The following is a 20,773-nucleotide window of genomic DNA, read 5'->3' as shown; positions in this document are numbered from 1 at the left end:
GCAAAGGCTAACCCTATTGGTTGAAGAGGCATGATTGGGTTATAAATAGAAGTTGAAATGGAAGCTAGAGAGAGCACTTAAATGTAACATCATGCAGATTTAGTGCAAAGGTGGACCTATTGCAGTAGATTTTGAAGAAAAAAATTCAAGGGAAGAAGTTGCAAGCGGATCTTATGAAGGGTGTCATCAAATGATGATTATCTATTCAAGAAGCTAGAAATTTTGTTTATTTTGAGGTTAGTGCCCGCTAATCAAAGATATCAGTGTCTTCCTAAGTTGGTGCTTAGTGGTGGGAATTGGGGTCTCCAATAGGTTGGTGTCTACTAGCAATTGTAAGGAAAACTCAGTTTTATGGTTTGATTTAAACAATAAATCCAAAGATTTTTTCACTTCTCTCCTAACAAGACTTACACATAAAACATGTGTTTCTTAATCAATCTTATGTGATTTCTATATTGTGCTTGTTAAATTTCCAATAAGTTAAAGATTGTCTGTAGTGATTCAACCACCCAACCCCTCTCAATATAAGTATGTACTCATTAATTGATAATAGACTAGGTTCCATCAATAATAGTGTAATTGTTAGAAGGTAGAACTCAAAGCACACATGGATTGTTAAGAACAATTCTCCTAAAAGAGAGTCGGTTGACAGAACAAACTAAGCATTTGATAGCATAAAGATGAAAACTTGTTTAATGGCTCTTAGCTTTTATATTTGGCAATCAATTGCCAATGTTTGTAAATGACTGCAAAACTTATAATCAAATTGTGATATCAATGATCTTTGATTTCGCAAGTAATAATAATTAGTCACTACAAATATGAGTCAAACAACTATCAATTTAGATAACTATTATTGTGATTTACTTGATATGATGTTTAATGCTAAGAGATAGAACTATTTATTGATTCCCGTGGTCATAATCTCTTGAGGTTTCTCTCTATATATATGTCCACCAATGCTACAAAGGGTGGTCCTATCTGTTTATTTGGAGAGACACGATAATTAGTTTCCAAGAGGCTCAATCCTAATCAAACGGATAGGATATCCTTAAATAAATATGAACATCGATCATGATTACTTCTGTTTAGACAAACAAATTGATACAAGTTAGCAATGATCATGAACTCGATCAATGCTTGATCGATATGGCAAGATTAAGATGTTTGAGCAATGAGTAGATAGTATGATCGATATCCAGGAGGATTTAACTAATGGCAAAGATGTGCATACACACACAGTGTCCAGAAAAAAATGATTAACACTACAATATCTTTAACATTCCTTCTTAGCTAGATAAGATAACTAAGTGTGAATTGATATCAAGGAATATATGAAATATCAAGTCTTCATGATATCCATTTATCCTTGTTATGGTATGTGAATTGACATCACGTCACATTATGTCTACCATAACATATCATGGCATGTCCACGGATATTACATCACACAATGTCCACTATGATTATCTCATAAAGAGTATATCGATACACAACAGATATCAAGTGAGCATGGTATAACTCCAAGAGACATTAACTATCAAACCATTTCCATGAATATCAAGTCAGCATGATCTTTGTCATGATAATGAACATTGTAAAGTTGTCTGACTCATATTTGGATTTTGTTGTTGCCTCTTTTAACTTTTGCAAGTTTGTTTCCATGGGTGTGGAGATAGGCCTACAATTTAGCATTTGAAATCTTTTCAAAATATCAATAATGTATTTTTCTTGATTCCGAAGAATAACATATGGAAACTGCCAAACTTCCAATCCTAGGAAGTAGGGTAAAATACCAAAGTCCTTTATATCAAATTTTGTAGCCAAATGGTTCTTGCATTGAACAATGAGGTAATATTTTCGTGTAATAATTAGGCCATCAACATACAGGATTAATTTCATCATGTCACCTTAAAAATTTTAAAGTAGAGATTTGGATTGCATCATTCTTTGAAAAACCTAGTCATATAAGATAGCTATCAATTCTCGCATACCAAGCTCTAGGAGCCTATTTGAGTTCATATAGGGCTTTTTTTTAGTTTGCATACATTAGATGTTGCATTCTGAATCATAAAACCATCAAGTTGTTCTAGGTAGACTTCATCTTTGATAGTCTCATTCAAGAATGCAATTTGTACATCCATCTGGTGTACCTTCCAGCCCTTAGTTGTAGCAATGACTATAACTACTCTAACGGAAGTATATCAGGCAACAGGTACAAATGTCTCATCATAATCAATTCCTTCCTTTTGTGGAAATACTCTTGCAACAAAACTTGTCTTATGTTTCTTTATGTTGTCGTTTGCAACGTGTTTAATTTTGAAGAGCCATTTAGAGGAGACAATAAATTTCCCTCCAGGTCTTAGTACAATATCTCATAAATCATTTTTTAGAATGGATTGGTACTCTTGTCATGGCATCTTTCCATAATTGGTATTGAAGAGCTTCAATTAGACTAGTAGGTTTCGAGTTTATAATCCCGTTCATTAGAGCCACATAGTTTGATAATATGTTAAGCCTCTTAATGTCTCTAAAAGTGCCTTTGGGTGCCACAAAGTTTTCAACTTCCTCAACAACCTTCCTAGCCCAAAGTGGTTGTTTCCTTCAGTTAAAATTTTGATTTTTCTCTTGATGCTCCCTCTGAATCTCAAGATTAGTTTGGATTTCATTAGAGGTTTCTTTTGGTTGCTCCCTCTAAGGCTTAGAAGTAGGATACTTCCTCCATGTTTTTAGGTAAGTCCTGAATTTCTAACTCATCTAAGTACTTTGACCTTTTGAAGGCAATGTCTTCCTCGAAGATGACATCTTTACTCAGCTCTACTTGGTCTTGTTCAAATAGTTCTATCTTGTTGGCTTTAGAAGTTTTAACGTAACCTACAAAAATCCATTTTCTCCCAGAAGGTTCTAATTTTGTCCCTTTCTTTTAAGTACAGACACCCAAATATCCTTATGTGACTTATATTAGGTTTTATCCATGTAATTGCCTCTTCTAGTATTTTACTATCAAGATGTAATTGAGGACATCTATTTTGTATGTAGACAGTTGTTCTTGAAGCTTATGCCCAAAATGAAGTATCAAGATTTTGGTCATACATCATTGACTTTGCAGCATCCACAATGGTTATGTTTTTCCTCTTAGCCACCCCATTTGTTTAGTTGTTTTGGATTATAGGGTACTATAAAATCCCTCTTAATCCTGACTTTAACACAAAATTCTTTAAATTTCTAAAGTGAATTCTTTCCCAATGTCATTTCTCTGGGTTTTAATTTTCTTTCCAGATGAATTATCTGCTAGGATTTGAAATCTTTGAATCTCTTCAGACTCTTTACATCTCAAGAACTAGATCTAGGTCTTTTTGGAGAAATCATCCACAAAAATTACATAGTATAGAGGTCCTCCCATTGTTGGGGTGGACATGGGTCGAAATAAGTCCACGTGGACTGATTTCGATATATTTTTATTTCTTAAATTATTTTGGAAGGATCCCTTAGTGTTTTTCCCTAAAGCACACCCCTTACATGTCTCATTATGGATTGGATTTAGTTTGGGAAGTCTTGTCACTAAATTCCCATCGGTGTTAGGGCTTGAAGTGTATATGCCCTAACCTTCTATGCTAGATTTCATTAGAGTCATAGAGATTATTTTGACTCAGTGCAGAGTTTTATAGGTATCTAAGTCTTATACTTATGGTCTTAGATTTCTTAAATGTAGCATCTTTGGCCATGCCAAGACTTTTCAATCCATGAAAGTGACTCTATATTCATTATCTTCTAGGGTAGATATCAATACTAGGTTTCTTTTAATTCCTGGCACAAATAGTGCATCTTGTAGTTGAATAGTGATGCTTGAGTCTATTTTTATGTTACATGTTCACACTTATTTTACAAGATGTGAGGAGACATCTCTAATGGTTACCACTTCCTCAATTTCTTCAACCATAGTATCTAGATGTTCTTAGATTCTAGTGATATGCCTTAATGACCCATTATCAATCACCCAAGTGTTGAGTTGTTTGATACGTGATTTGATAGTATTGAATATAATAGGAACTTCTCATAATCCTCTTTCAAGTTTGATTTTCTTAATTTAGCATAGGGTGTGTGTTTCTTAGTTCTATCAAGCCATTTTGCAACATAATGTCCATATTCATCACATCTGCAGCATTGGATTTGTGAGACATCTCTTCTTTGCTTGACCTTTCCATGGAAATTTCATTTCCTTTTGAAGTTCTTCTTCTTTCCTTTCTTGGTTGTATTTGTGTTGAAGGAATGCATCTCCTCATCTATAGATTTTTGTTCGATTCCTTTTGGTAATTGTCTTGCTTCGTCTTGTAGGCAATAAGATTTTAGGAGCTCTAACTTTGGGAGTTTGACCTTGGACATATGCCTTGTTTGAATGATTCCCATGAGTTTGGTAAGCCTACTAAGGCTATTAGGGATAATTGTCTGCTAACAATTTCATACCCAATGGTTGACAAATGATTCCTCAATTTTGTTATTCTAATAAAGAAGGCATTTACAGATTCTCTATTGTTCATACTCTTGTGATTCAACTATGTTTTGAATGCAAGGGTTCTATTGGTATTATTTATCCCAAATGTTCTTTCAAGGGATTTGAGCATAAGCTATGCAAATGTTTGTTTGGCTAGAATAAGCACTATGTGGTCCCTCACAATAATCAACTATTACTCGCATAGATTTCTTGTTATTTTCAATCCATTGGAATTTTTCTAATTCAACCTCAAGTTCTAACTTTTTGTCTTTTACATATGAGTCTAACTTACTTTGTTCTAATATAATCATGATCCTCAACTTCCATGCTATGAAGTTATTAGGCACCTTCCAAGTGACCCTCAAATCAAATTACACTAGTCAATTTCAGAAAATGGAAGACTAATTGTATTTATCAAGGTATGTAGTCTGATTTCTCAAGTTTAACTTAGTTCTTCCTAACTTGGCTCTGATACCATGTAAATATCTATCAAACTTATAATCAGATTGTGATATCAAACAGAGGTAATATTGATATGATCTTTGATTTTGCAAGTAATAATAATTAGTCACTACAATTATACAACTATAAATTTAGATAACTATTATTGTGATTTATTTTTTATACTTGATCTGATGTTTAATGCAAAGAGATAGAGCTATTTATTGATTTTGATGGTCCTAATCACAATCCTCAACTTTTGTGCTATGAAGTTATTGGCACCCTCAAAGCGATCCTCAAATCAAATTATACTAGTCAATTTCAAGATGGGAAGTTTGATTGTATTTATCAAGGTAGGTAGTTTGATTTCTTAAGTTTAACTTAGTTCTTCCTCACTTCACTCTAACACCATGTAAATGATTGTCAAACTTATAATCAGATTGTGATATTAGACTGAGGTAATATTGATATGATCTTTGATTTTGCAAGCAATAATAATTAGTCACTACAAATATACAACTATAAATTTGCTACAAGATTCAAGAAGAGTTGGCAGATTAACGGATTTCCGGATGATTGATTGATAAACAGAGGAACAAATGTGTTCCTTATAAAGAATTACAAGGACGTCGTTTCTAAAAGAAACAACGTAGACTGAAGACGGAATTAGAAACAAAACTAGAGACAGGATAGGAAACATTCCTATCTGGACTGAAGAAAAAAGAGACGGGATAGGAAACATTCCTATCTAGATTGAAAGACGGACTATAGACAGACTATTATAGAAAGTATAAGATATTATCATAATACCCTCCCTTAATGGTCAACGTACGGATGTTGGAACATTCTGTGATAACTGAGACCCTCCCTAGATCTACAGAATGCTGAAACCAAGAAGCTTTGCCAGAAGAGTGCTATGACTCAAAATAAGTTGCAATTACAAAACTTTGTTTTTGTGGAAAAAACGGTAAAACCCAGAAACTCACGCAACTTTGCGTATTACAGACAACTTGAAATGATTTTTGAGGAGAAAATCAACAAACCCAGAATCTCACACAACCTTGCGTATTACAAACAACTTGAAATGATTTTTGAGGAGAAAATCAACAAACCCAGAATCTCACACAACCTTGCGTATTACAGACAACTTGAAATGATTTTTGAGGAGAAAATCAACAAACCCAAAATCTCAGAAACAAATTCAGAAGGCGAAAAATGCAGCTTCGCCTTGATCAGGACCCGGAGAAGTCGGACACTGCATAACACCCAGAACAAGTTGATCGGTGTTTCGATATTCGATGATTGCGATGATGCGCAGCTTCCAGGTTCCATAATTGCGACCACTGAATTTGGAATTATGTTCGAGCAGAATATTTGTCAGAGATGCCATGGCACGTTTTTCAATGAAAAACTGTGAAAATCTGTGAAGGCACGTTCTTCAAGGCAAAAATACGAAAGACCCAGAAGAATCAGAGAATGACCCAGAAGAGAACTTGAAAAACCTAGAAGGAATTTGCTGTCGTTTTTTGGATCCGCTGGCTCGAAAATCGAAGCACAAAAATCGAGGCACCCAGAAAAAACGGACGACAACCCAGTTGAGCTCTCGAAAAACCCACCAAGAATTTACAAACAAAATATTTTTTCGACCCCAAAAATTAGGGTTTCGAAAAAAGACGGCCCTAGCTGAAAAAATGTTGAAAAAACTTCAAATTTCTTGATAAAAAATGGCAGATTTTTCTTCAAGGATCGATGTGCATGGACGAATGGGGCTAGAGTGTGCTGAACAAACACAGGCAGACCCGAGTTCGGGAATTTCTCTAGGCCGAAAACCCTAAGCGGGTTTTAGAGAAATTCAATAGAAAAAATTTTGAAAAAATTTAAACAAATAATTTCACGAAGAAATTATAAATTTTTTCGAAAAAATTTAAGTAATAGCTCTGATACCAGATGATTGATTGATAAACAGAGGAACAAATGTGTTCCTTATAAAGAATTACAAGGACATTGTTTCTAAAAGAAACAACGTAGATTGAAGACGGAATTAGAAACAAAACTAGAGACAGGATAGGAAACATTCCTATCCGAACTGAAGAAAAAAGAGACGGGATAGGAAACATTCCTATCTAGACTGAAAGACGGACTATAGACAAGTAGTTAACTATTATAGAAAGTATAAGATATTATCTTAATAAAATTTAGGTAACTATTATTGTGATTTATTTTTTATACTCGGTCTGGTGTTTAATGCAGAGAAATAGAACTATTTATTGATTTTGATGGTCCTAATCATGGTCCTCAACTTCCATGCTATGAAGTTATTGGCACCTTCAAGGCAATCCTCAAATCAAATTACACTAGTCAATTTTAGGAATGGAAGTTTGATTGTATTTATCAAGGTAGGTAGTTTGATTTCTCAAGTTTAACTTAGTCCTTCCTACCTTGGCTCTGATACCATGTAAATGACTATCAAACTTATAATCAGATTGTGATATCAGACTGAGATAATATTGATATGATCTTTGATTTTGCAAGTAATAATAATTAGTCACTACACATATACAACTATAAATTTAGATAACTATTATTGTGATTTTTTTTGATACTCTATCTAATGTTTAATGCAGAGAGATAGAATTATTTATTGATTTTGATGGTCCTAATCACTTGAGGTTTGTCCATATATATATGCCCACCAATGGCCCTACAAAGGGTTGTCATGTCTAGTCATTTAGAGAGACACAATGATTAGTTTCCAAGAGGCCCAATCCTAGTTGGGTGGTTAGGATATTCCTAAAAAGGCTTGAACATTGATAATTATTAGTTATGGTTAGACAAACAAATTAACACCAATTAGCAAAGATCATGAACTCGATCAATGCTTGATTGATATGGCAAGATTAAGATGTTTGATTTCATACTAAGCAATTTGTAGATAGTCTGGTCGATATCTAGGAGGATTTCACTAATGGTAGGGGCATGCACACACCCACACTTTCTAGAAAAATTGGTCGACGCTACAATATCTTTAACAATGTTTATGTAGCTTCATCATCTCTACCGAGAAATTTGGATGGAAAGCAGGGAAGTGAAAACAATGCAAAAGCCATGAATGTTATGTTGTATGATCTATCTAAATTTGAATTTGCAAAAGTAATACAATGTGAATCGATGGAAAAGGTTTGAGACAAACTTAAAGAGTCTCTAAAAAAGGTGATGGCAAAGTTCAGTAGGCTAACTTCAAAGCCCATAGAAGATAATTGAAAAGCTTGATGATGAAGGATGAGGAAAATATCACATGTTTCCTTGGACACCATTGGATGACTTGGTGTTAAGTTTTCGAATTCAATGATCGTGCAAAAGGTGTGAAGGTCTCTCCCTTTGAGATTTGATGTCAAAGTTTTCGACGTTGAAGAAACGAAGGATCAAGATAAATTGACAATAGATAAATTGCATGTGATTCCCATGACGAATGAAATGGGGACAAAACAAGGAGAAGACATCTAAGTGAGAAGTGACCTTCAAAGCCTCAAAAAGGATAAAAAAATAAAGAACTCGAATCAAGCTATAGCTCCACGACGAGTTGAATGCAATAAAAGATAATTTGTAAAACATTTTGAAGAAAATGGAAGCAATGGCAATGAAGATCATATCATTAGGAAACATCATCAATAAAAATAGGGTAAAATTAAAAAGAGCTTCCACAAGCACAAGAAAAGTGTTTCCTCCAAAGTGGTTAGTAGCTCAACCCAGAAGAGTGATGAAAATATCTCCAATGGCGATAGAGAAGAAATTCTCTTCACAGCAATAGAAACAAAGAATGATCCCTTGGAAAGGAAGACAAGGGATAAAAAGAATTTAGAAGAGGAAGAACTCATTTGTGCCTTTAACAAAATCAAACAGCATAAGAAAAGAAATTTGAAACAAAAGATGTTGTGACAAGATATGATGAAAATAATTGTTATTCAAAAACGAAAAAAAAAAGTCCAAAAGCCTTGAAGAATAGAAAAAGATTACCATCGAACTACAAGTTAGAGTAAAAAAAGAAAAAGGGATACAAGAGGAAGTGAGAACTCAACCAATTATAAGGGAAGAAAACTATCAAAAGCTAGAATATGAAATTATTTCCCAAAGAAAGGAAGTGGAGAAAATAACGACTCAATTGAACAAAAGCATTAAGTTTGAGAAGGGTGTTGAAACACTAGATGAAATAAGCAATTCCCAAAGTTGCATCCATTTTCCCTAGTCTTAGTTATTTCAAAAATACATAAATAAAAGACTAAAAATAATTCAATCCGAAGGCTACAAAGTTGAAAAAATAAGATGAATTAATAAAAGCCTTATGGTTGTGCAAATGCACTTAAAAGCTCAACAATAGTGATAACACGGAAAAAGAGAGTAACATTTCTCATAAAGACAACACCTCTTCTAAGGCTAAAAAGATACCAAATAAGAATAACGAAGAAAGGACTAAAGGTTTTGTGGATGTGTTGAAGAGCTCACCAATAGTAATAACAAGAAGAAAGAAAGCCATATCTCGCAAAAAACATTCCTCGCAAAGACAACAAGGACAAATTCAAAGGATCGTTTCCTCTGAGGCAGTCGAGCATGACCATGCTCCAATACTCTTTCTTTCGTTTGGTTTTGTAATGAGTTTGATCATAAAGCAACAAATTGTAGGACACCTACAAGAGGTAGTTCTTATAAACATGTAAATAGAAACTACATTTTTTTCCCTCATTCAATAACTACACAATTATGTGTTATAAGTGCAAGAACTACAGTCATAGGGGAAAATTTTGTATAAGTGATTTTGTGAAACAACCTAGACAAAACAAGAATGTACATATCATTGCCAATAAAAATGAAGACTCAACAAAAGTTTGGAAAAAGAATCAAGAGTGAAAGATTCAAAAATAAATAATTGTGCAAACTACATTCAAGCCCAAAATAAAGGAAAACAATAGTACACTGGCAGTGAATTCTCAAGCCAAGTGACAAGGGACAAGAGCAAGTTTTGCACTTTAAAAGAAGTAAATGAAGATACCATAAATTTTGGAGATAATCATGCAACAAGAACTATTGGAGATAAACACTTAATTTCCATACTCAAAGTTGTGAGATAAGGTGAGTACAAGAAAATTGCTTGCTAATGCAAATAGAACAATGAACAAACGATTCATCCTTAGTGAGGTCAAGGAAGAAAAATGTTTTATGCGACAAACAAATGAAACTTGCGTATTGCAAAAAGAATGGGCCATATAAACTCTAATGATCTAGTGAAAATTAGAACCGAAAAAGCCACAAAAATATGTCAAAGATTGCTAATTCTTCAAACACTCTATCGAAGCAATGTCACCATGGAAAATAAACAAGAGAAAGCTTCAAGTAGGAGGAGTACTCAACAACAAATTCATTGCAACTTATCTAAAAAGATCTCTTTGGGACTACAACATAAACCTTGCAGGTTAGAGTTACCTTATGTTGCTCATTGATGAGTATTCAAGAATTGCAAAGGTTGGTTTCCTAAAAGAAAATTATGAAGCACTGAAGTAGTTTAAATCTGTTTAAGTGTTGCTTGGAAATAAAGCTAGGTTAAAATCAAGTACTTAAGATCAGATAAAGCGAGTTCACCTCGAGCAAATTTGAAGACATCTGTGAGCATCATAGGAGAAAGAGACACTTTTCAATTGCAAAGATTCAACTATAGAATTAGACTTGTCAATAGAAAAAATCAAAACATGCAATATATGGCCAAAATAATGTTGAATGGATCTTATTTATTGACATCCTTGAGTATATATTTCAAAATAATACTTCTATGAAGAGTTTTTTTATGTGGATTTGGGGATGCGCAAAAGTTTTATATGAAACAAAATTATTTTTTGTTTTCATAAATGCAAAAAGCTTTTTATATGTGGTGGTAAAGCTTTTAATAGTGCTGCATCTTTCCTTCTTGTACTTGCCATCATATATTCAGCTGATCTTTGTGTGGTATGTGAATAGATTGTAGAAAATTCAAGGTGATACCCCAACTTAAACAGCTGGTGGCAAACTAAATAAGTAATTAAAAACCACGAGGATTGTAGTGAGGAAACTGTAGGGTACCTGACATAGAAAAAACTCTCAGCCCTCTCCGTAACATCAAAAAAAGGATCAGCCATCTACGAAGAGGATATTTCAGCTGAAAACCAAGAAAATTTCAAAATGAATGTCACCAAGAGAATTCAAAATCATAATATCAGATGTTTGTTATAGTTTTGTCAGATGGCATTGGACAATAAGGTAAAAAGTGACATAAATATCTTAATATCAGATTTAAGGTCCATCAGAACCAAAAAGGAATCAATAAGGACCTAATAAGCCCAACAATTCTGAAAGAGATTAGGATAGGGTTTGTCCTTATCCATAATACCCAAAAGCCTCATGATTTATAAAGGCCTTTTGCAACAACTCTGATAACAATAAAGATGTTGTTCTAGGTGTTGTTCCAATGTCACACTTATATCCTAGTTGTGCAATCAGGGTGTCTTTATAATAATAACTTCTATAATACATTTTCATAATTGTCACTTTCTATTCAGCCGTGTCTAATAAGTGTGGTATCAGTGGGGGGAACCATGTAGAGTGGCAGTTAAAAGTCAAATCACTTCGTTGGTGAGGCTGCCACCAAGGTTGAAACCCCAACTGGGCCATTTTGCTCCTATGCTGGGCCATTATACTTGTGGATTTAAATTTGTGGAGTGTTTGGCAGCTATAAAACTGCTTATTACAGATTAAAAAACAAAAAAAAACTATGGTACCAGAGGGTCAAGTTAGTCTTTGTTACATCACACTGAGCTTTTGAATTTGGGGACTACCTTTATCATTAGACAAATTGCTACAAACAATATTTCTGGTCTGAAAATAAGCTTCTTTACAACATTCAATCTAATTGTGACATGGTTATATTTAAAATCTACATAAAAAGATTCCTTGACTGGGAATTGGTACACCATTAAAAATATCAATGTCTAAACATGTTTACCAATGTATAACATCTGAGTAATAAGGATTTCTTTTTTTCACTAACATGGTTCATTTGACTGTATATAATTCGACTTGTATAGTGAAAACAAGAAGAAGAGAAACCTAAAAGTGGCATCCAATGGCAATAAAGGTAATAGAGTCGATCTACATAGCAATTTAACATTATTAAATCTTCAACGCATACCTATCACAACCAACTTGTAAACTGTTTTTTCTTGGGAGATGCCAACACCATCTTGACATGTCAATGCCAGATCTAAATATTATTTGGGAGAATAATGTGGGATATGGTTTCAGTCTTGGCAGTTATAGATCATAAGAAATGACAGGATATGAAATCCAGGTCTAGAATTAACTAATGTCATTATTAGATTTTCAGATAGGTGGCATTTATTCTTAAGAGATCATATGTAAATGTAGGCACTAGTTGACAAATACATTCACACCACCACACAAGAGAAAGACAAACAATTTTGCCTTAGAAATGATTCAAACTTCGCCTTAAATGAGACAAATAAGGAACTAAAGTGGCATTGCTACCCCATTGTAAGCTTTATTGTGGGCAATAGGAGAACAGCAATCAGCTAAGGTCCATTATAGCATGCTCCTTTATACAAGCAATCAGTGTAATTTTTCCTAGATGGACAGATGATGTTTTTCCATCTATGTCATAATAAATGTCAGGGTGAATAAAAGAATCAATTTTCTCCTGTAGAATTTTAAACCCCAACAGTGTGTGGTTTTAAGGTTTCCAGTGTTTCTATTTGAAGTATTATATAGTTGTTCATGTTGCATGCAAAAGGCTATGAACTACAAAAATAATTGCATTGTAATTCCTTGTGATATTTACTTAGTGGTTTCATTCTAGTTCTCATCATTTTTTAAAATATAAGTATAATTTCTCAATATAGAAATATCCAACTATGGACCTATATACAGCTCAATTCATTGTGGTACTTTTTGGGTGGGTATCTCGCTACCAACAGTTTAAAGGATCAATTGCAAAACAGTGGTTCCAACCACAGCATGTGAGACAAAGTTTCTCCTAATTGAGGGAAGGCTCCCCCTATCTACTTTTACTGAAAACAACTAACACCTAAGATTATGTACACCAAGCTAACTGATAGAAAATTACATTTACCCTACTCTCTTCTTTAAGAGTGTGTGTTCTTCTTGCATTGTTATCTCTTATTTCAGAATACATGTTTTTCTATTTTTACAACAGTATCTCAAGTACATTTCAGCAATAAAAGGAACATGAAAGCTCAAAGCATTTTCACAACTTCTTATGTGAATTCAGGAACAAGGAAGAAATATATATGCAGCTCAAGTTCTCCACTGTATATTTCACCTTACATGCAGAAGATGAGAAAATAAAAGCAGCACAAAGTCTGCAAGTTAACTCCTTGCTTGAGTATTCTACAATAGCTTCAAATTTGATAAGCATCTCAAAATCTGCAAGATCAAATCTGAAACCAAACTATAACTCTGGATGCAATAAGCAGCTCAAAGTCTGGAAGATTGAACTCAAACCCTCTTGAACGAAAGCACAATACACCCAATCAATCTCCAGAAAAATGCCATCATATAACACCTTGAAAGCTATTTGATTTACATCTAAGCTCAAAGTCTTATAGTGCACGTAGAAACTAGCAGAATTTTCTTGCATCACCAAGAGATAAAAATTACAATGAAGCATCCTCTCTTATTTAGACGAGGGGCTGAAAGACAAAGGTGGGAGAAGTTCAACTTTCTATGACTTTTTCCACAACCATCTGCAATTCAGTTATTCAACATTGCAAGTCCTATCGTATTTCATCTTACAAAATGTTTACATGTAATTACAACTTTGCAACTAGCATGATCACCTACAATTACATTTTCTGACATTAAGTCTAATTTCCAAGTTGTCAGTTCACGCTCAGGTTTGAAGAACCAGTTCGCCAGTACAGCAAAATTTTGAAATGGGTTTTGGGTTCGTTAGCACAAAAACATGTAAAAATGTGTCTACAACCTAGAAAACTGATTTGAGATTAAAATGCCACATAGTATCATAATAACAACAAAAACACTATAAACATGTAATTATACATTTTATCAACATCAAATTATTAAGATAATAATATGGAGCACAAGTATCATTGTTTTGACATTCAGCAACTGGAACTTTATACCAAGCTTTAATCATCTAATGGATTGTCTAAATCTTCATCATCTTCTTTTTCATCAACGACATTAGTTGACTCACAAATAGTGTCAATGCCAATGGGAATCAGCTGCACCAATTACATTCTCTCTTTCCAACTCATCAAATGCTTATTAATTTTTCACCATACAAAGAGCTTGTTTGTTTGTAATTAACATCTTACCTAAAAAATGCTATAAAAGCAGCTTGCAACTCCCTTAACCTATTGAAAATATTGTTTGATGTTTAAATATGATTAATCACTACAGAGAGCTTCTAGTTGATCGGACAAGGGTTATTATAAGAAATTGGATATAAAAATTTCCCTCAAAGAATTCTTGAGGGCTAGTTTAATTTGATGTAATAGATATTTGAACTTTAGAAAAAAAAATTGTAATGTTAAAGATCTTATTCAAATTTTGTGATAATTGTTTTCCGCACTATATTATAGAATGTTTCGCAGTGGAACTGTACCTGTGGATCACACTTGGTCTGCCTAGGTCTATCCTGATTCGACATTGGTTTATCCTAGGTTTGGCTTAGACGAACCAGCCTCCCTGGATTCAAACCCACAGGCAAACCGAGACCAAGACCACAGACCAAATTGAAAATCACTTGGTTCAGAGAGCTATAGGGTGCACTAGGTAACTTAGTGTTATTTATTTATTTTTTAAGGGAAAAGAAATTACAAGTGCATAATTGAAAACTATACTCAATTTCTTGAAGACACGGCTCTATTTACATCATCCTTTGTCCTTCTTCATATTGCTACAAGATACTTGCACTTCACAAAATTTGGGCTCGATGAGGGCAATTTGAACCAAAATAACATGCACCCTTAACAATTCACATATCTTTGTGAACGAAATTTAACTCCATTCTCTTGCCACAATAATATTAATTTTCCAACGGAACTTCTTTGCATGGATGAGGGAAGAAGCCCTAGAATTGAGAACATTGGCATTGATATCTCCATCTTGAAAGCAGTCTAGACTCATTATGAAGCAACAAACCCTTTACCATTTACTGTTATCAATGTTCAATACACTACAGTACACCTTTTTTCGTTTGATGATATAAAGTGTTTATTGTACTTTCATGGATCCCACTTGATTATCATTGTCTTTGTTCGCTGCCTAGCATCTCTTGATTGTTCTACATCACAATGGTCTTTATTGGGAAACCATCTCTATTGAAAGCATACTATGTTCTTGATCATTCTAGATCACTTTTCCACCTCCTTGTATAGTTGTCATGTTGTTCTTGCTTTGTGTCATTTTCCAATCTTGGAGTCCAATTACAAAATAAAGCTTGTGCCTTAATTTATTGACTTGGTAGGTGATGTGTGCAAAGAAGACTAATAAGGGCAAGTTGAACAAGATGCAAAATTGGTGCCAAAGCTTGATTTCAAGTCTTGGAATGCACATTGCAAGTGGGGAAAACCATGTATATTGACATGCAATTGTCAAAAATGAATATGCATTTATTGTACTTAAAATTGCGTCCCAAAGACCCAATTCAAGTGATTTTGAGCGCATTTTGGGTTACATTCAGGTTTTGGAAGGTCAACTGCATGTTTTCAGAACATTATGTTTTACAAGTGTCAAATATACCTTAGAACTTTGTGTTTTGGAGAAAATCCTATAAGCTTGGGGAAAAGCACACTTGCATTTTTCAGTCTAATGGAAATTTGCAATGAAGCTCTCAAAACCCAAAATGACATAAACAATGCACAATTCAGGTCTTAGGAACTCAAGCAAGTGCGACAATTGCAACCTTTACAAAATGGTTACTTGTAATTTGAAAACTTGCATTTGAAAAAAGAAAACACATCTAGGCACATAAGGGAAATTGAAATGCAACTACAAGTACACATACTTGCAAATTGATTTAGTTTTTGGATTACAATGCATCTTATATGACCCAAAGATATAATACAACAAACAAGACTCTTCAAACTCAAAGAAGCTGCCAACATAAAATGCATTCTTTGTAAAGACCAAAGATCTCTTTGGAACTCGCGTATTTTTTTTAAAACAAAAAATGAAGAGAATATGTGATAAAAACTCCATTAAATGAACCTTCAAAATGACTAAGGCAAAGACACCATAGTTTTCATTATACAAAACAAACTTATAAAACTCAAGTAAGAAACCCCCTAAATGGTATCATGAAGTATACTCCCTTTACTAGCGCAAACACACACAACACAACGAAGAGATATACAAAAAAATTGCAAGTATCGAACAATAGCAACAATAAAAACTCTTTCTATTATCTTGAATTGAAATGAATTACAACATTTAGAAGATAACATGCTACAACCATGCCCCTAGTAACTACTTTTTGACCTCTTTATATTGAGAAATTTCACCACCCTAGAAAGATCTGGAAATCATAACCCCCTTTTTAATGCTAACCAACTATATATTATAATCCCCTGCATTGCAACCATAGTTCTCGGACTCTCCAAGGCTCTCCAAGTCCTGGCAAGTTCTCAATCAAGTCAACACGTTAGAGTCCTAGTGACCCATGACTCTCTAAAAACTCGGCCTAGGTGAAACTCGCTAGAAGCCTAGTTTTTGCCAAGTCCTATCAAGTCTTGAGTCAAGTCAGCCTTGCCAAGTCTACATTGAGTTTGACTTTAAAACTATGATTAGAACATACCAAGAATATGCCCTCAAATGGGTACTCATTAGACTGTTTGAAGGGATTCTATTTTTCCTCCTAAAGTAGTGCAACTTCCAAAGGCCATATCTTGTAAACCATGTACCCAATTGGCTATTATAACCACCTTTCAAAAACCTCTCAAAGCACTCCTACATCTCATTGTGAAGTGTCATCCTAGACAAAGTTTGGCCCCCTTTTTGACGTTCACCTTGATAACTAGTTCAAAGTTTTTACACCACCCTGACAAACAAAAAATTCAATACCTTCAAAAGCAGACTTGATCTTGTCATTAAACTTTACCGACATGCTTATATATCAAAAATGAACCTCGAAGAAATTAATTGAAAAAATCTATGTTCAATTGAAGACTTGCTAAAAATAGGAAACATGCCAAAAATAGTAAACCTGCCCCGAATAGCCCTTATTGAAAAACTAGATAATCGTTTTCTATATGATGCAAGATTGCTCTTACACCCTAGATGCCCTACCATCAAACACCAAGATAATTTCAAAAGTGACCTTGTCACATCTCAAGTGTGCAAAGGAAAACCAAGCTAGTTAGCCTCTTCCTTTAATAACCTTGATATACCTTCAATACGCATTCCCTTCCATTTGACCAATTGCTCTTCATACCTTTTGTTTCTTGTGCTTTTGCCAACACAATAATCCAAGATGTCTTTTATCTCCTTTGTAGTTGAAGTAGGTGTTGGAATACTCCAATATGCTTTTGCATTCTCAACTTAAATACTTCCTTCACAATGCTCAGTCAAATCTAAAATATTAAACACCGGTGAAATATTGAGTTTACTAGCAATTGTTCTTCATCAGCATTTCCTCAATCATGCTTCTTCAAAAAAATTGTATGCCCCAAATTTTCAACTTATTATATGTTCCTACAGATGAAACATGACTTCGTCGCCAACTTAAAATTTCTTTTATCTTCTTTTTTTATCTGCCTTAGCCTTACATTGAATATTCATTTTCTTAATATGTGCTCTCACCTCTTCATGCAAATTCTCCAAGTGTCCTGCAAAGTCTTCAATTTTGGCATTGCTCTTTTATTCATTGTCCATCTTCAACTCCGAAGCATTTCTAGGACTACTTCCATATACAATCTGGAAAGGCAATTTACTAGTGCTCCTATTGATAGAATTATTGTATGCAAATTTTTCTTTGGTAAAATCAAATCCCACCCCTTTGGTTCATCTCCTACTAAGCATCTTAATAGATTTCCCAAACTCATATTCACCACTTCTATCTATTGATCAGTTTGTATAGTGTATTAAGTTGACCATCAAATCTATCTTTAACTTCTTCCACGATGTCCTCCAAAAGTAGCCAACAAACTTAGTGTCTCGATCTGAAACTATACTTTTGGACAAACCACGTAGTATCACCACTTCTTTGAAAAATGATTCTGCCAGATGATCAACATCATTAGTCTTTTTAAAAGGAATAAAATGTGTCATCTTCAAGAACCTACCTAACACCACAAAGATGGAACCATGTCCTCTTTGAGTCTTTGGTAAACCAAAAATAAAGTCTGATAATATCCTCCCATGGCCTCTCTGATACAAATAATGGTTGATATAACCTTGTTCCATGTTTGATTCATTTTGTCATCTAACATATTCAGCAACTTTGCACAAACTTCTTAACATCATGTTGTAATTGTAGCCAATAATAATGTTCACTAACCAAAGCAATAGTTTCATGTCAACCAAAATGTCCAACCAATCCTCCACTTTGCTTCTCTTTGATTAGGTTCTCCCTCATGGAACTCTTTGGAATGCACATTTGGCTACCTCTAACTAACGTTTCATCTTGGATTATAAAATCAAACTATCTAGTCCTACCTAGAGTAACAGATCCTATTGAAGCTCACCTAGAGTAATAGATCCTATTGAAGCTCCCCAAGCCTCCCCAAAATCAAGATCTTCAAGATACAAACTCTTGAGGGCTCAAAACCCAACAATGTTGATCTGTATCTTTGTCAGCAAATTTTGCCTCCTACTTAGGACATCGACAACCCTAGTAGACTTTCCACTCTTGAGCTCAAAAACAAAAGCGTAACTCGACAAAAACTCAACACATTTTAAATGTATTTGATTTTACTTTCCCTAGCTATTCTAATGTAAAGCTTGATAACTAGCAAACAAAACAATCTCTTTAGGCAAAAGATAATGACTCCATTTCCTCAATTATAGCATAGAACTGCTAATCATAAATAGAATATTTTCTTTTGGCATCATTCAACTTCTCGCTAAACTAAGCTATTAGCTTACATTCCTGACACAAAACATTTCATTGCCACTAACTTCATAGTCTACTTAAAATAACAAATTAAAATTTGAAAGTGTCAAAATAGGTTGCTCCGTAAATTATTTTCAATAAATCAGAACTCTTTACTGCTCTTGTAGCTCACTCAAACTCTTCTCTTCCCTTACATTGTTTCAACTAGAGGTCCACATATACTATTGAAATTTTTGATAAACTTTTTGTAAAAACTAGCTAAGCCATAAAAAGATCTTACCTCAGTAGCACCCCTTGGAGTGGTTATTCAAGGATAGTGTTCACTTTCTCAAGGTCCATTTTAAGACCATTCGTTAAGACAACAAATCCCAAGAACAGTAACTCCTTCGCACAATCGCACTTCTTCAGGTTGATCAACAACTTTTCTTCCCTTAACTTCTCAAAGACCTGACAAATATGCATTATATGCTCTTCCAATGTCTTACAAAAGATCAAAATAACATCTAAGTAAATAATAACAAACTTAGTCCAAAAAAAATTGAATACCTCATTCATGAGATACATGAATGTGCTCAAAGCATTGTTTTCCTCAAAAAGCATGACTAACCACTCATAAAAGCCCTCCTTTATCTTGAAGGTTGTTTTCCAAACATCTCCTCTAATCCATATTTGGTGATATCCACTCTTCAGAACTATCTTTGTGAACTACTCAATAACACTCAAACAATTAGTAATTCCATCCATTCTTAGCAAGGGAAAACTATACTTGATAGTAATCTTATTGATATCTGAAGAATTTACATCCTCCATTCTCTAGTTTTCTTCAGTGCTAGTATTGTTGGTACAACCCATGGACTCAAAACTCTCTCAAATCAACACCTTATACAAGTCATAGACTTGTTTGTTCAACTCTTCACTAAGTCATTATATGGGATGCCATATTTGGCAAACTAGCTCCACAAATCAAGCCCATTTGGTGACTAATTTTTCTTATTGGTAGCAATCCATCAGATACATTATCATATACAATATCCTAAAACTCATCCAACAAATCTGTAATTTCCATAGGTACACTTCTACTTCCTCTTTATGAACTTTTGCAACTAAAGAAAACACGTATGCTCATGCTTCACGCCTTCTAGAAATTTCCTCCCATCAACTAAACATATTCTTGCATTGCTACATGCCTTTTCCTTTATTTCCTTCAACAACTTCAGCTTGTATTGAACTCCATCCTTACAAAGAATAGGTATCTGCATGTCATCATGTACTCTATAATGATCAAATCACCATGATATCCCTAACAATAGATGACAAACATCCATAGCCGTAATATCACAAAATACCTCATTCTAATAGTTTCCAATTTTGAACTTTACAAAAGATTGTTCATTGACCAAATCCTTGTGATCCTCCCAATAGTGAATCTGATGCTTCCTTCTCTCTAACTTCAACTTATTAACCATTTCCTCATAAACAATGTTATCAATATTGTCACCATCTATAACAACATTGCATATTATATCATTGCACTTATATCTTGTGGAAAAATAAATTCTTCCTTTCCTCAAGTTCTTTCTCATCATTTAGCAAGGCTCTTCTGGTAACATGAACCTCTCATATTTGAACATCTTTAGAATGCGACGACTCAAAATCTACATTAACATGTGCAACTCATGCATTGCCATCTAGTAGTCTATTTGTCC

At 34.0% G+C, this 20,773-nt stretch overlaps 1 protein-coding gene across 11 annotated transcripts in view; it reads right to left on the bottom strand.

Moving 5' to 3' along the window:
• TET10 (tetraspanin10) overlaps positions 1-20,773 on the bottom strand; it is a 73,248-nt gene that overhangs the window by 32,889 nt on the left and 19,586 nt on the right. For 3 of the 11 annotated variants that reach the window (XM_089798361.1, XM_089798359.1, XM_089798365.1), the window contains one exon: positions 12,870-13,495. The exons of 1 other annotated variant lie outside the window; for it this stretch is intronic. In XM_089798361.1, coding sequence (XP_089654487.1) covers positions 13,423-13,495 — 73 coding nt within the window. In that variant the 3' untranslated portion in view covers positions 12,870-13,422. Of the gene's footprint in view, positions 1-10,326; positions 10,586-10,679; positions 11,115-12,869; positions 13,496-13,527; positions 13,681-20,773 lie in introns of those variants that run through there. 7 more of the 11 variants (XR_016355661.1, XR_016355663.1, XM_089798364.1 and 4 more) reach the window with 5 other exon arrangements.

Source organism: Cupressus sempervirens, chromosome 8 (genome assembly GCF_028749045.1).
Source record: "Cupressus sempervirens isolate cs-2001-9-10 chromosome 8, ASM2874904v1, whole genome shotgun sequence".
NCBI classification, from domain to species: domain Eukaryota; kingdom Viridiplantae; phylum Streptophyta; class Pinopsida; order Cupressales; family Cupressaceae; genus Cupressus; species Cupressus sempervirens.
Note: the sequence above shows the minus strand (reverse complement) of the source record. Positions and strands in the feature narration are given on the sequence as shown.